At 41.4% G+C, this 12,649-nt stretch overlaps 1 protein-coding gene across 1 annotated transcript in view; it reads right to left on the minus strand.

Annotated features, from left to right (window-relative positions):
* The window catches only part of LOC137905801 (plexin-A1-like), a 174,330-nt gene that overhangs the window by 71,564 nt on the left and 90,117 nt on the right, over window positions 1-12,649 (minus strand). Inside the window, exon 8 of the mRNA XM_068750066.1 lies at window positions 6,195-6,309. Coding sequence (XP_068606167.1) covers window positions 6,195-6,309 — 115 coding nt within the window. The remainder of the gene's footprint in view (window positions 1-6,194; window positions 6,310-12,649) is intronic.

A 12,649-nucleotide genomic window follows, 5' to 3' on the forward strand; every position in this document is an offset into this window, starting at 1 on the left:
TTTTATCACGGCAAGATCAAAATATTGGGGCAAATAAAGTGATGTGGTACTTACGACCAGTAAGTACTGTATGATGCAACACAGAAAATGTGATATCTCTTTTTATCCTGCAGGGTCAGAATTTGTTCCTTCTTCCTATGAGAAAAATGATAGTGCTACTTGTCATCTGGGACACAATAGATTCAACCCAGGAAGTACAAAGCAATCATGTGCTCTGCTCAATAAAATACACTTTGAGCTCTGCTAGAAGCCTTTGGTGGTCACTCACTCTGCAGCCAATTACTATGGGAGATATGTAGCGGAGTGGGTGAAGTTGTAAAGATGAAGTGCATAAAGTTTGACACTTATGAATGTCTACATTTCTCCAGTTTAAGACAATGGTGATCAGTGGCCACGGGCCGAAGCAGGTAAGAACCCAAATGCACGACAGACAAGGAGATTTCCAGAAACTGATCTTTATTGTCAAAAACCAGGTAGTCAGTCAGTCCGAAACAGCAGACTAAACCGGATAAGGGCAGGCAATGAGGCAGTTCCAGAAAACAGGCAGCGGTCATGAACCAAGCAATCAGAGCAGACTGGCAGACAGGGCCAAAGTAGGAGGCAAATAGACAGAATCCCAGAATCAGGACACAGGAGGTCAAGCTGGAAAGAAGGAATCATCACTAACAATCTGGCAGATGGGTGTGGCAGGAGCAGAGTTTAAGTAGTGTCTGGACTAATGAGGCATGAGTTGCAGGTGATAGCAGAAACACAGCCTCCAGCTGTGACGATTCACCCTCACAACGTTCTCAATAAGGAAGGTAAATGAAGAATCAAATCATCTTATCTACTCCAGATGTTTTTATCCTCTCCTGAATATGTTGACGGACTGAACGGATGTATACCACATTCCACTGTCCCTGCTCTTCAGCACACCATTCAACAGTTTGGTGGCCATTAAATTCATCCAATGAGACAACGAGCACAATCAAAACTCTTTCAAAACTAGTTTTCCATATTTGATTACTCATCTGCCTTCAACGCAACACTGTAGTGCTGTTTATTAAGGCTTTAGCTTGAAGTAGCAGGTTCACACAAGAAACAGCAAAGGACACGGAGCATCATCCGGGGAGACATATATGACTGATGCACGTAAGAACAGTTAATAATACAAAAATGTCCAGTTCGACGTTATGTGAGTGTGTGTGTGTGTAGGCATGCATGGGAGAGAACACGTGAATTTAAGCCATGAATAAGACAATGAGCAATAATATTAAAGATGCTTTGGTTCTTCTGTGACTGAATGGCTCGTGACTTAGAATGTAATCTACTTATTTTCCACGCGGAAAATAAAGGTCTGTGACATAAATGACCAAGAAATGATGCCATCAAACAATTTTAAGGCACTGAGATGCCAAGAGAGAAAGAAGTAAAGCAGATAGCATGAACTACATGACATGGAATTCTTGAGTAGATGCTCAGGAGACGTGAGGCACGGAGAGTGTTACGACCCTCGAGTGGAGTTTCATCTCTTATAGCTTAACGTCGCTCACATCCATCCCTCTCCTTTCATCGACTTTGTGGCTTGCACCATGCCTTTCTGTCAACACTGACGTGTTATATAGGATCCATGTATGTATTTGATTTATATGCAACTAATTAACTGTTATTAACTGTAATTCATTGTTAATTGTGAAACTAAAGGGCCAGAAATCCTAAAAAGTTGATTCAAATTCATTAAAGGGAAATGTACAGAATACAAAATCACAGTTTTATGGAATACAATTCTTTGCAAATGGTGTTTTTCTAATTCTTTATGCTCAGTATGCTCATGCTTGTTTTAGCAGACTTGCCTCTTCTCTAACAACTAGGCCACGGCCACAGTGCTCATGTTACTTTTTTTTTTTTTGCAGACGCTTCTCTTCTCATCTGTCTCTCTCCATTAAACACGGCAACGATCAGAGAGGCATCTTTAAGCTTTAATAGACTTTGAATAATTAATACATATCTACACGTGCACACACACACACACACACACACACACACACGCGGCTGACTGTCAGAGTCAGGCAAGTCCCCCGCTGCCCAGCCAGAGCATCGCAGAAAGCAAGCTGCTATATGCAAGCCTCAAAGCCTCCGAGCTCTGTAATTGAGAGCTGTGTGGCAGCCCAAACCCCAGAAAACAGCAACAACGGAGAGACAGCTCTATAAGTTTGACATCCTTATCTGAGAGATACAAAGAAATGCTGCCGAGACCATTCTAACTGACTTGTTGAAGAAATTAGTGAGCGGGTAAACAAGAAGAATGAACTCAGACGGCTAAAAATCAGGAAGCACAATGTGTTTTAAGAAGAAGAAGAAAGCTTTATTGTTGTTAGTTAATTGCATGCCAGACACAATATAGAGACACGATGGAATTATAAGTACTGTCACGAACCAAGGCAGGTAAGAACCCAAATGCACGACAGTACAGTGGGAATCCAAAAACAGAGCTTTATTTCCAGTTACCAGGAAGTCAGTCCAGATCAGCAGACAAAGCAGGATTGGGGCAGGCACAGAGACAGTTCCAGGGATCAGGCAAAGGTCATACACGGGAAGTCAGGACTATCAGGCAGACAAATCTCAAGGAGCAGGCGAGTAGACAGAATCTGGGAATCAGGCAGGGTCAGTGCACGGGAGGTCTACTCTGTGAGTATTCCTTAAGTGATGGGTCCAAAGAAAGTGAGTGGTGAGGTTGGCAGTAAGAGGAAAAAAATGCATGATCAAGACGGAAATGAATCATATGATTATTGATTAACGTGACCGTGGTGTCCGTGTAAGTGATTTGGCACAACGGTACGAGCGGCATGTACAATCCTCAAACAGAAGGATGCTATCAAGAACACAAAGCCTTCCAAAGGCATAACTAGAATGTCTAAGTTTATGTCAGTGTATGTGTAAGGTACTAGTGTTGTAGTCGAGAGCACACCAACCGAGACCTTTGGAGGTTGAGACCGAGACCTTATAGATCAAAGACAAATCACAATGAAATAGAACATAATGACCAGTATCTTTTTTTCACCACGTTTTAAACAAAAACAAATGCTAATTTTTTAAAGGTCCCATATTATACCCTTTTACCAAACCTGGGGCAACAATTAAAACATTTAAAAAGAAAATATAAAAACATCACTTAACATTGGAACAAATTAGAAATTCTATTGGAGGATGTGCCAATACGTATTTCAGTACGTGGCAACCTGTTTTGAATCTCATAAAAAAAAGCTAGATATCTCTCTTATTCTGGAATAGTCTTATTGATAGGAGTCTGTGACTAATATTTGTGACATTTTTATTTATTTATTTATTATTATTATTAATTTATTTTTATGGTGCAACAGGGTGGGCATGTTCATGGGTTTGGGTGTATAAAAAAAAGTGATGACTGTATTATGCTTTTGTGAATGACTTGATGTGTAATAAAAATACTTTGGGGGGGAAATTAAAAAAAAAAGAAAAATGTACGCCATTAATACGTGGGACATGAAGTAACCTGAGTAAAATGCAACACCCTGCAAAATAAATTACTGTCTTCTTAATTATAAAACATATTGTGGTCAATAAATGAAAAGGGAGGCAGGAAATAGACAGGGAAATAAATGCAAAGCTCCTTTGCTGTTACTTTTGCTGTTTTTTTTTATCATTGTCTTATTTTTCCCATTTTAAATTATTCCCCCCCCCCCCCCCCCCCCCCCCCCCCCCCCCCCGTGCCCTGCTGGCTCCACCAGTTCAACACTGGGATTCACTGAAGCACAGCAAATGTGTTTGTCTCTGTGTTTATTTCTCTCACTGTTTATATTTGTACACATTCTCAAGTATTTGTCCCACTCTGGCTATTTTCTGCCTGGTCGCCCCTCGTATGCCTCTCTGTTTATCTACTCTTACAACATAGCTAATTGATATACCCTATTTTTTGGATTATACGTCGCTCCGGATTGTAGGTCGCACCAGCCAAAAAATGCATAATTAAGAAGAAAAAAACATATATAGGTCGCACTGGAGGATAAGTCGCATTTTTGGGGAAAATTTATTTGATAAAATCCAACACCAAACAACATATAGCACAAAGAACATGCTAACAAGTTTACCAAAATATCAGGTTTTACTCCGAATCACGAAATCCGCTGGCAGTTTTTGGGACAGTGTCGTCCTTGCTCTGATAGAGAGGCGTTTGCGTTGCATGAAGCGGTAACACCAAGAAGGTCCTCCCGCAAAGCCGTTTATATTCACCTCCTTGGCAACCACCTGGGCGTGGAGACGCAACTGCACCGTTGACAAACCTCTCCCAGCAGGACGTTGTTCAAGCACCCATGCGTGAACTCGTTCCTCCAACTGCGGCCACCTAGCTTGTCGCCCGCGATTAGCTTTCTTTGTTTTCTTCATTTCAGTAAGCGTAACCTCCGCTTTTCGCCAGTCCCTTACAAGTTTTTCGCTCACTCCAAACTTTCTTTCTGCTGCTCGATTGCCGTTTTCGGCTCCATATTTCACTATCTGAAGCTTGTAAGCCGCGGAATATGACTTTCTTTTCGGCGCCATTTTCATTCAGCCCTTCTAATTTGTGTTTTTAGATAACAGGTGTGACAGATAACTCTGTGACCCGTCAGAATCTGTCGCGGTTTCTGGAGGTCCAGAGTTCCCTGTAACACCTGTTATAGAAATGTGTAGGCTACTGTCTCTGCGCTCACAGAGTTTGTAAAAAAAAGCATATATAAGTCGCTCCGATTTATAAGTCGCACCCCCGACCAAACTATGAAAAAAACCGCGACTTATAATCCGGAAAATACGGTATATTTATATATCCGGAACGAGACAAAAAATAATGTGTTTTTTACAGAGGTCAAGAGTGACACAATGGTGGGTGTCTGTATACAAGTGCGTTATAAATTTTTTGGAAAGTAGTGTAAATTTAGTCACGTAGGAAACACACTGCTAATGACACAGGCGGAAACCTTTTAAGGTAGTGAAGATGGGCAATATCACTTTCAGCAGGGGTCTACCGAATGGCAAATTGGAACAAGATAAAGCCTCGAAGAGACAAATGCGTTTTGACCAAATTGCTTCTGTGTCCACAAGATTTGCTTCAAGGTAAATAGTTTACATAATACATATTAAATCACCTCCATCTCTCTGAAAAGCCCAGACATGTCACTTTGTGTCCTCTGCCATAATTATCAGTGCGCTCATAAGGTGCTGCTGTGTGCGTGTCTGTCAAAATTCAGTGAAGCCCTCCTGACATTCAGTCTTGGTAACCATAGCAACACACCCATCAAAACGAGTGCATCGGGGGGGGGGGGGGGGGGGGGGACAAACAGACTGAAATTACAAACAAAGAAATAAATGGCCAGTCTGCTGAAGCTCTCAAAACAAGTTGAGAATGAATGGCAGCCTGATGTGTGTGCGTGACAAATGTAACGTGTGATGAGGTGTGTGGAGTCAAGTGCTGCCCCCAAATGCAGTCAGTCACACACACACAAACAAAGGGATGCACCTACACCAGCACTCGAGGCCGAGAAGGTGGTAAAAACAATTCATTACCAGTAACAAACGTACGGGTGAGATGAGAACAAGAGTGACTGCTTGCATTTGTGTCCTACACAAAACATGTTAAACTGAAGATTATTGCATCTGTGCTGTGGATAGGAGAGAAAGACAGAGAGAAGAAAAGAACTCTGAGGACAGATGACGTCCTCTTGTATTTACACACAAGACAACGTGACCTTATACCGCTGCCCCAGACTGACACAGAACTGAAGTGTTGAGGGTAGCTTTCTGGAAAGGGCAAATTATTTGTGACTGTTGTTGTTTTGTCAGTGTGAATTTCTGTGTTTGTGCAAAAGTCAGGGAGAATTAGACGCCTCAACAGAGGGACGGTGAAAAGCGCGTCAGCTCATGGATAAATGTGGGTTTTCATGCAAATCCATTGTTTGGAACAACAGAGTTCTCCACCATTTGAAGTAGTCATAAATCCACACGACATGGAGTACAACAGACTGCCTGTTCAGGCCGAGCTCCATTCAGTCATATTCGACCATGCAAAACTCAAAGGCTGTACACGTCCCAGCTCTGTTGGCCACTAAACAAACTAACACTGACATTATATGCATCTGTGCGAGATCTAACTCCTCTTGTGCATGATCACTGACGTCTCCCGAGCGTCCACCGAGAGGAACTCTCACCTGTGATACGTTCACTTGGCCCTCCTGGAAGGAGCAGTTGTTGCCGTCCTGAGTGCACATGTGGCGATATTTGCACCAGTGACAGGGGAAGTTTCCATTAACACAGGACAGGCAGCTGCAGAGGGTGGGAGAAGAAAAAAAGGAGAGTAACTAGATTGAATTAACCCATAATCACAAATTGCATCTCCATTCAGGGTGTGTAGAGTGATATATTTCCCTGAAATGTTATTGTGACAGATTTTTACTTCCTTTTTGATTTCTTTGGTCAGTCCTGCCATGGGTACAGATTTTTAACTCATTGAGTGCCAGCCAGCCATTTTCAGCTCAGGCTCAGTGCCCCAGTTTTCGGGCATTTTCCCCAATTTTCCAAGCCCCACAGAATACTCTTTATAATGACTATGCAAACACTGAACATAACAAACAAAAGATGAAAGTCTCTTTCATCCACACCTACCATTTTTTGTTCAGGAGTTATTGGCTATTGAGGAGAGGCAAATTTCAATGTCAGAGTTGGCAGTGAATGTTTGGGTTTCAAAGAATGTCTTTTGACGTGAATGGCACTTATTGTGGCGTATAAATAAAAGTAATCCAAACGCCACGGTGGGCTAAGTCGAGGGGGTTAAAACAATGAAGACGCGCACGCAGTACGTTGCACAGGCCTTGACAGATTTATTTTGCTCCAGCTCGCAGAGAGAACAGGTTGAGGACTTACTTTGGCTGTTGTATTGGTTGACAGTAAATACCTCATTGCGCCAGTGCAATCTGTCGTTGTTTCCATCACATCTATCATGCGTATCCTGCGTTTATGATTAAGTTTCTCCCAACGCTCACCCCACCAGCATAACAAGGCCACACACACACACTGACACCGCACAGGTGAGCGCACACAAATAAAGCCTCCACTCCGGCTGTGCCACGCCCCAATCACCGTGGCGTGGATGCGCACACACCCAGAGCGCACACATTGGCTCTTACAGCACTCAAATAGTTAACTTTTTAGTTCAAAGAAAGTAGACTGGACAAATATATAGGCCAATATCAGCGTACAATGTGCTGTAATGTGTCACTCCAAAAGAGGAGTGACACATTTATCTTTAAAAATTCAATTGCAAGGTCCCAGCTCGGTTGTCTAGTTCAGAGATGGTGGCACTGACCAAAAGACGGGTGGCTGAACGAGCAGTGGCAGAGCGAAGGATTTTGAGGTTTCCACTGTGAGTGACCAGAATGTCTGTACAAGAGTACAAGACACTGAACCCAAATTGCTCCCAGTGGGCCTGGCAGCGCCTTGCATGGCAGCAGTCGCCCATTGGAATGTAAATGGATGAATATTGTTAGGTTGTGTATCGTTTTTTTTGACTGTGTTTCTCCCACTTCCTGTTTTATTTTGGCACTCATCCCTTGCTCCTTTGAGACCCTGACTTCCTGCCTTTGTGTGATTGTCAACCCCATCCCCGATTGGTTCCACCTGTGTTCCCCTATAAATCGTCTCTAGTGTTTGACCCAGAGAACCAGCGCCAGTCCGTGTTATGACAAGTGAGATTTGGATTATTTGATACTTTGCCATTGTTGATTTGATACTTTGTTATTTGTCATGGTCATAGTTTTATTCCTCTGTGAAGTGATTTCTGTTGATACTTTGTATTAAAGATCATTGAATTGAACTTTCCTTTCCGAGTCTTCAGTCTTCAAGTCCTAGTCCGGGTTCTGACACTATATAAGTGCAGTCCTTTTTACCATTACAATGTTGGAAAAGTGAGAAACAAGATTGTGATGAATCTGGCATGTGAAGGAGAGATGATAGCTATGTAGTGAAGATGATGGAGTTGTCAGGCAAGAGGTGAGGAGGAAGAGCAGTGAGGAAGGAGAGAGAGAGGGGGTATTGGAAGAAGACGATCCATTGCGATAACAACTAACAGGAAATTTTGAAAGGAAACAATGTCAAGATTTATTTCATCACTGCCATCGCAGCTGCTTCCGGTTGTTTATTTGTTTGTTTTCTTGGTGGTTGATTTGTGAACGATTTAACCAGATTTCAAGAAACCTCGGATCGGATTATTACCGGTAAGGTGTTTGCTAATTGCAGCATGAAGCTGTTAGAGAACTTGTGTATAAATTTAGGAGGAAAATTAATAAATGTTATGTTACACAAACATTTATTAATTGTTTAAGTTTAAGAAATTCGCCCGATCATCTCAATTTTCATTCATACCCTGCAAATGCACTGATTGAAACTCTGGCCAGAAATCTTCCGAGATCAAGTAGACTGCGTAGAGGCGCTACCAGACGAAATACAGAAAGAGTGGAAACACGGCTCAAAGGAAAACCATTGATAAGAGACACATTTCACACGCTGACAGGCTGAATGTGGACAGGCATCAATACGTGCAGCCGCCAAACATAAAATGTTTATGGCCCGATCTGCTGAAACCAAGGTGGAACAAGCGTACCCGTGGGCTGATGCGTTAAAGACTTTGTTTTCGGCTGTCAAAGTGTCCAAGGTGGATGCTGCAGACAGAGGAGAGACAGGGAGCGTCCTCCGCCTTCTAATTCTGCATGCTTAAAAGTTGAGGAAGCATGACGAATACACGCACGTTCGAACATGGATGAGCACCCTAATGCAAGGCTATCATGGCTGGCAGAGATAAAAACAAGAAATAAATGTGAGGGAAGGGTGAACATTGATATAAACAAGATTCACAAGTCTACATAACTATATACTATAATATATTATTCATTGTCCTAACCGCTTCACCGAAATCAGTCACGGGATCTATTGCTATGAACGGGCGGGGGGCGGGTTACACCCTGGACATGCTGCCTAATTTGCATGTTTTTCATGGTGGGAGGAATCCGGAGAACCCGGAGAGAACCCACACAGACACGTGCAGAACATGTGAACTCATGCCACAAACATAAACACAAACACTTTTCAACACAGTACCTCTGATGTTTTAATTGAAATGGGTTGAATGTGGAGCTCAGGCGATGTCCAAACATGGCCCAGTTTAAAAAGCGGTATAAACACATGATTTTTATCAGGTACAAGAGGAAACAGTGCCTCTTGGACCTAGAGGAAAGGGGAAGGGGTTTAACAATCGGGTGTTTTCATGAATTATCTGTGTATCTATTAGTTAATTATTTTTCTTTGCTTGCTTATTCTCTATTTATTGTACATATGTATAAGGGTATTTACTTAATTTATTTACTTTTTTGTAAACATGTAAAATATGAGGGACTGATTATTAGATGAGAAGTGAAAAAAGGGTTTAAATAAGCTTATGCTTCATCATACTCCTTTTCGGACGTGCTGGGTAATTATTATTATTGTCTTGAGTCTTGACTATTATTGTTATTGTTGTTTTGACTAATCTCATTGTTTTTTTTTACTTACTCTCTTGTTTTACTGGCACATGTTCGAAATAAAAAAGCATTAATTCATTAAATTTCATATGAACAATCTTTCCACAGTTTAACACTTTTTCAAATTTGCCATTAATTTTGCATGTATAGTATTGCAATATATTTTTCCATTTGACCTTTTACATGATTTATAAGTATTTTCAGTTTAACGTATTGTCTCTTATTACCCCTAGAAAGTTTGTTTCAAGCACAGTTTCAATTTCAATATAGTTTTTTCAACATTTATTCTATGCAAGAAAATAAGAGTGAAAAAATAAGTTAACCAGAAATTCTAAAGGGCCCAAATTAAACACACTATTGTCTTCATACAAAAACCTGAATAGAGTGACTTTTGTTTTTTAGGGTTTCAATGTTTTGTTTCTATAGCGTTCAATATGATTTTCGAACGTCCAGTGAATATTTTATGAATAAAACTACACTTTGGTTATTCGTATTTGTGTGGCCCCGTGATCCGCATGCGATGCTTCTGGGTGGACCCTTTTTTTCTGGCGTAGCAATGCGGATTGAACAAAGCTGCATTGTATGTTAGAAATATCCCATGCAAATCCATATTCATTCAGTTCTGATCAATGAAGAAACAGCTAAAGATGGAGTTCCTCTTATTTTCTAATTAGGATAACCATTTTTCTAAAGCCCCACTAAAACTTGCCAACATGTGTCGACCAAAGCTAGTCGACTAGTTTTACTTTATATCCCAGAGACAAGAGTTCCAAAGACGAAGACTCGCTGTGCAATGTGTTCTATAAATATACCGGTCTTTTATCGGACAAAGCTCCAGAGTGAGTGGTAATAAAATGATGCATACATCATTAGGTTACAAAGCAAAATGAGAAGTTGAGAGTCTCAGCAGGGGACTCAGATTCATTATGGGATATTATTGCATCTTGATGCCAAGGTCCAAAAGCAGTAACTCTCATCCCTCAGTTTAATTAAAGTGGGTCGCCCTTATCGGGAATTCAACAAGTATTATTGACTCTACAAAGAAGACTTGAACTCGAAGACATAACAAGGTATGAGTGGATGAGAGTCATTGACGGACCTCATCTAACATGAAAAAACAACAAAAAAGGAATGGAAAAGAATGTCAGAACTTGCCTTCTTTGCTCCTGGCTGCTCTAGATGTTCAAATGATGTCACTTTATCTTTGTGATGTCACTTAAAGCAACAGTCAGTTATTTATAGACAAAACCGGTCAGTGTGACGGGGTGGTAAGACAAACTGGACACACATAAATAATGTTATTTTTACCAAAAATAATGTTTTTATTTTGAATAAATGTATTTTATGGAATCAGTGACACACTTATAATCGTGGAAATAATAAAGATTTGATAAAAATCTTAAATGTATTTGGTGACATTGTGGATGCAAATTGACGATGGTTGCACTCCTCCAACGTCTCACAGAATGCTCGACTCTCCTCCAGGCTGTCGAAGGGCAGCCTGTGAACATGTGAAAATGACCATGTACTCATGAAAATGATTAAAAATAGTATGTCATGCTCAAAAAATATAGTATTTACTCATATATCATGTTAACAAGAACAATTAAATTAAAAGTTTTAAGCTTTAGTGAGTGAGTGAGGGAAGGATGGAGCGAGAGATCGACAGACGGATCGGTGCAGCGTCTGCAGTAATGCCGACCCTGCACAGATCGGTCATGGTGAAGAGAGAGCTGAGCCGAAAGGCGAAGCTCTAGATTTACCGGTCGATCTTCGTTCCTTCCCTCACCTATGGTCACGAGCTTTGGGTAGGGACCGAAAGAACGAGATCCCGGGTACAAGCGGCTGAAATGAGCTTCCTCCGTAGGGGGGCTGGGCTCTCCCTTAGAGATAGGGTGAGAAGCTCAGTCATCCGGGAGGAGCTCGGAGTAGAGCCGCTGCTCCTCCGCGTTGAGAGGAGCCAGATGAGGTGGCTCGGACACCTATTTAGGATGCCTCCTGAACGCCTCCCTGGTGAGGTGTTCAGGGCACGTCCCACCGGGAGGAGACCACGGGGAAGACCCAGGACACGCTGGAGAGACTATGTCTCTCGGCTGGCCTGGGAACGCCTCGGGATCCCTCCGGAAGAGCTAGAGGAAGTGGCCGGGGAGAGGGAAGTCTGGGCTTCCCTGCTTAGGCTGCTGCCCCCGCGACCCGGCCCGGATAAGCGGATGACGATGGATGGATGGAAGCTTTAGAAACACATTTTGGTAATTTTTTGTGCCTTATACACTTCATCAAACTTTGTGGACTCAAATGGCACTCGTATTTAGCGCGTTATGTTTTTTAATCTAATTTTTAATCTCTAATTTTACTGCTTCTGTAGTTCCTTTTTCTAAAATCATTTTATGCATTGGGTTTTTTGTGCCTGAGTTGTTGGGGATGGAATAGTCAGTGACACCCTGAAGTGGATACTGATTGGATGTCATTGTGTTTGGGCTTGTTTAGCACAAACTGATAGGCTCCCATTGTAGGTGGGCGGACAAGGTGAGGAATGGTAAGCAGCGGAGAGGAATCTTGATCCACAGTAGTGATGGTAAACTCGATTCTTTTTACTGAATCGAGTTTAAATGAGTCATTTACCCAGAAGGTGCATTGGAATATACTTGTGAATGAAAGTTTCACCGGCTACCAATTGATGCTGCTAAAACGGCTGATTGAAACAGGGAAATAATACATTTCATTGAGGGGAAAGAGTGAAAGATCAGGAGTTCTCAAAGGGAAAACATGTATTTTTTTTATTACCTTTGCACAAGTGTATCGTATATATTTATTTATTTTCTAATGCTGCACTATTTGAACACACATTTTCTCTGTTGCATTTATATTTAATTTAGGCATCTGCATGTGCAAAGGTAATAAAAAAAGTTATTTTTATTAATTCAGTTTCTGCCAATATTCCAAAAATATATTTTCTAATTTAAATTATATAATAAAAAGGCAGAATTAAGTCGTTTCTGTTAGGTTTCACCTTTTCATTACAGTAACTGCAGCAGCAAAAGGCAGTCCGGACACTAAAGTTTATCTTTATCTTCATCTATATATTTTTTTACTTT

This window comes from Brachionichthys hirsutus, chromosome 2 (genome assembly GCF_040956055.1).
Source record: "Brachionichthys hirsutus isolate HB-005 chromosome 2, CSIRO-AGI_Bhir_v1, whole genome shotgun sequence".
NCBI lineage: Eukaryota > Metazoa > Chordata > Actinopteri > Lophiiformes > Brachionichthyidae > Brachionichthys > Brachionichthys hirsutus.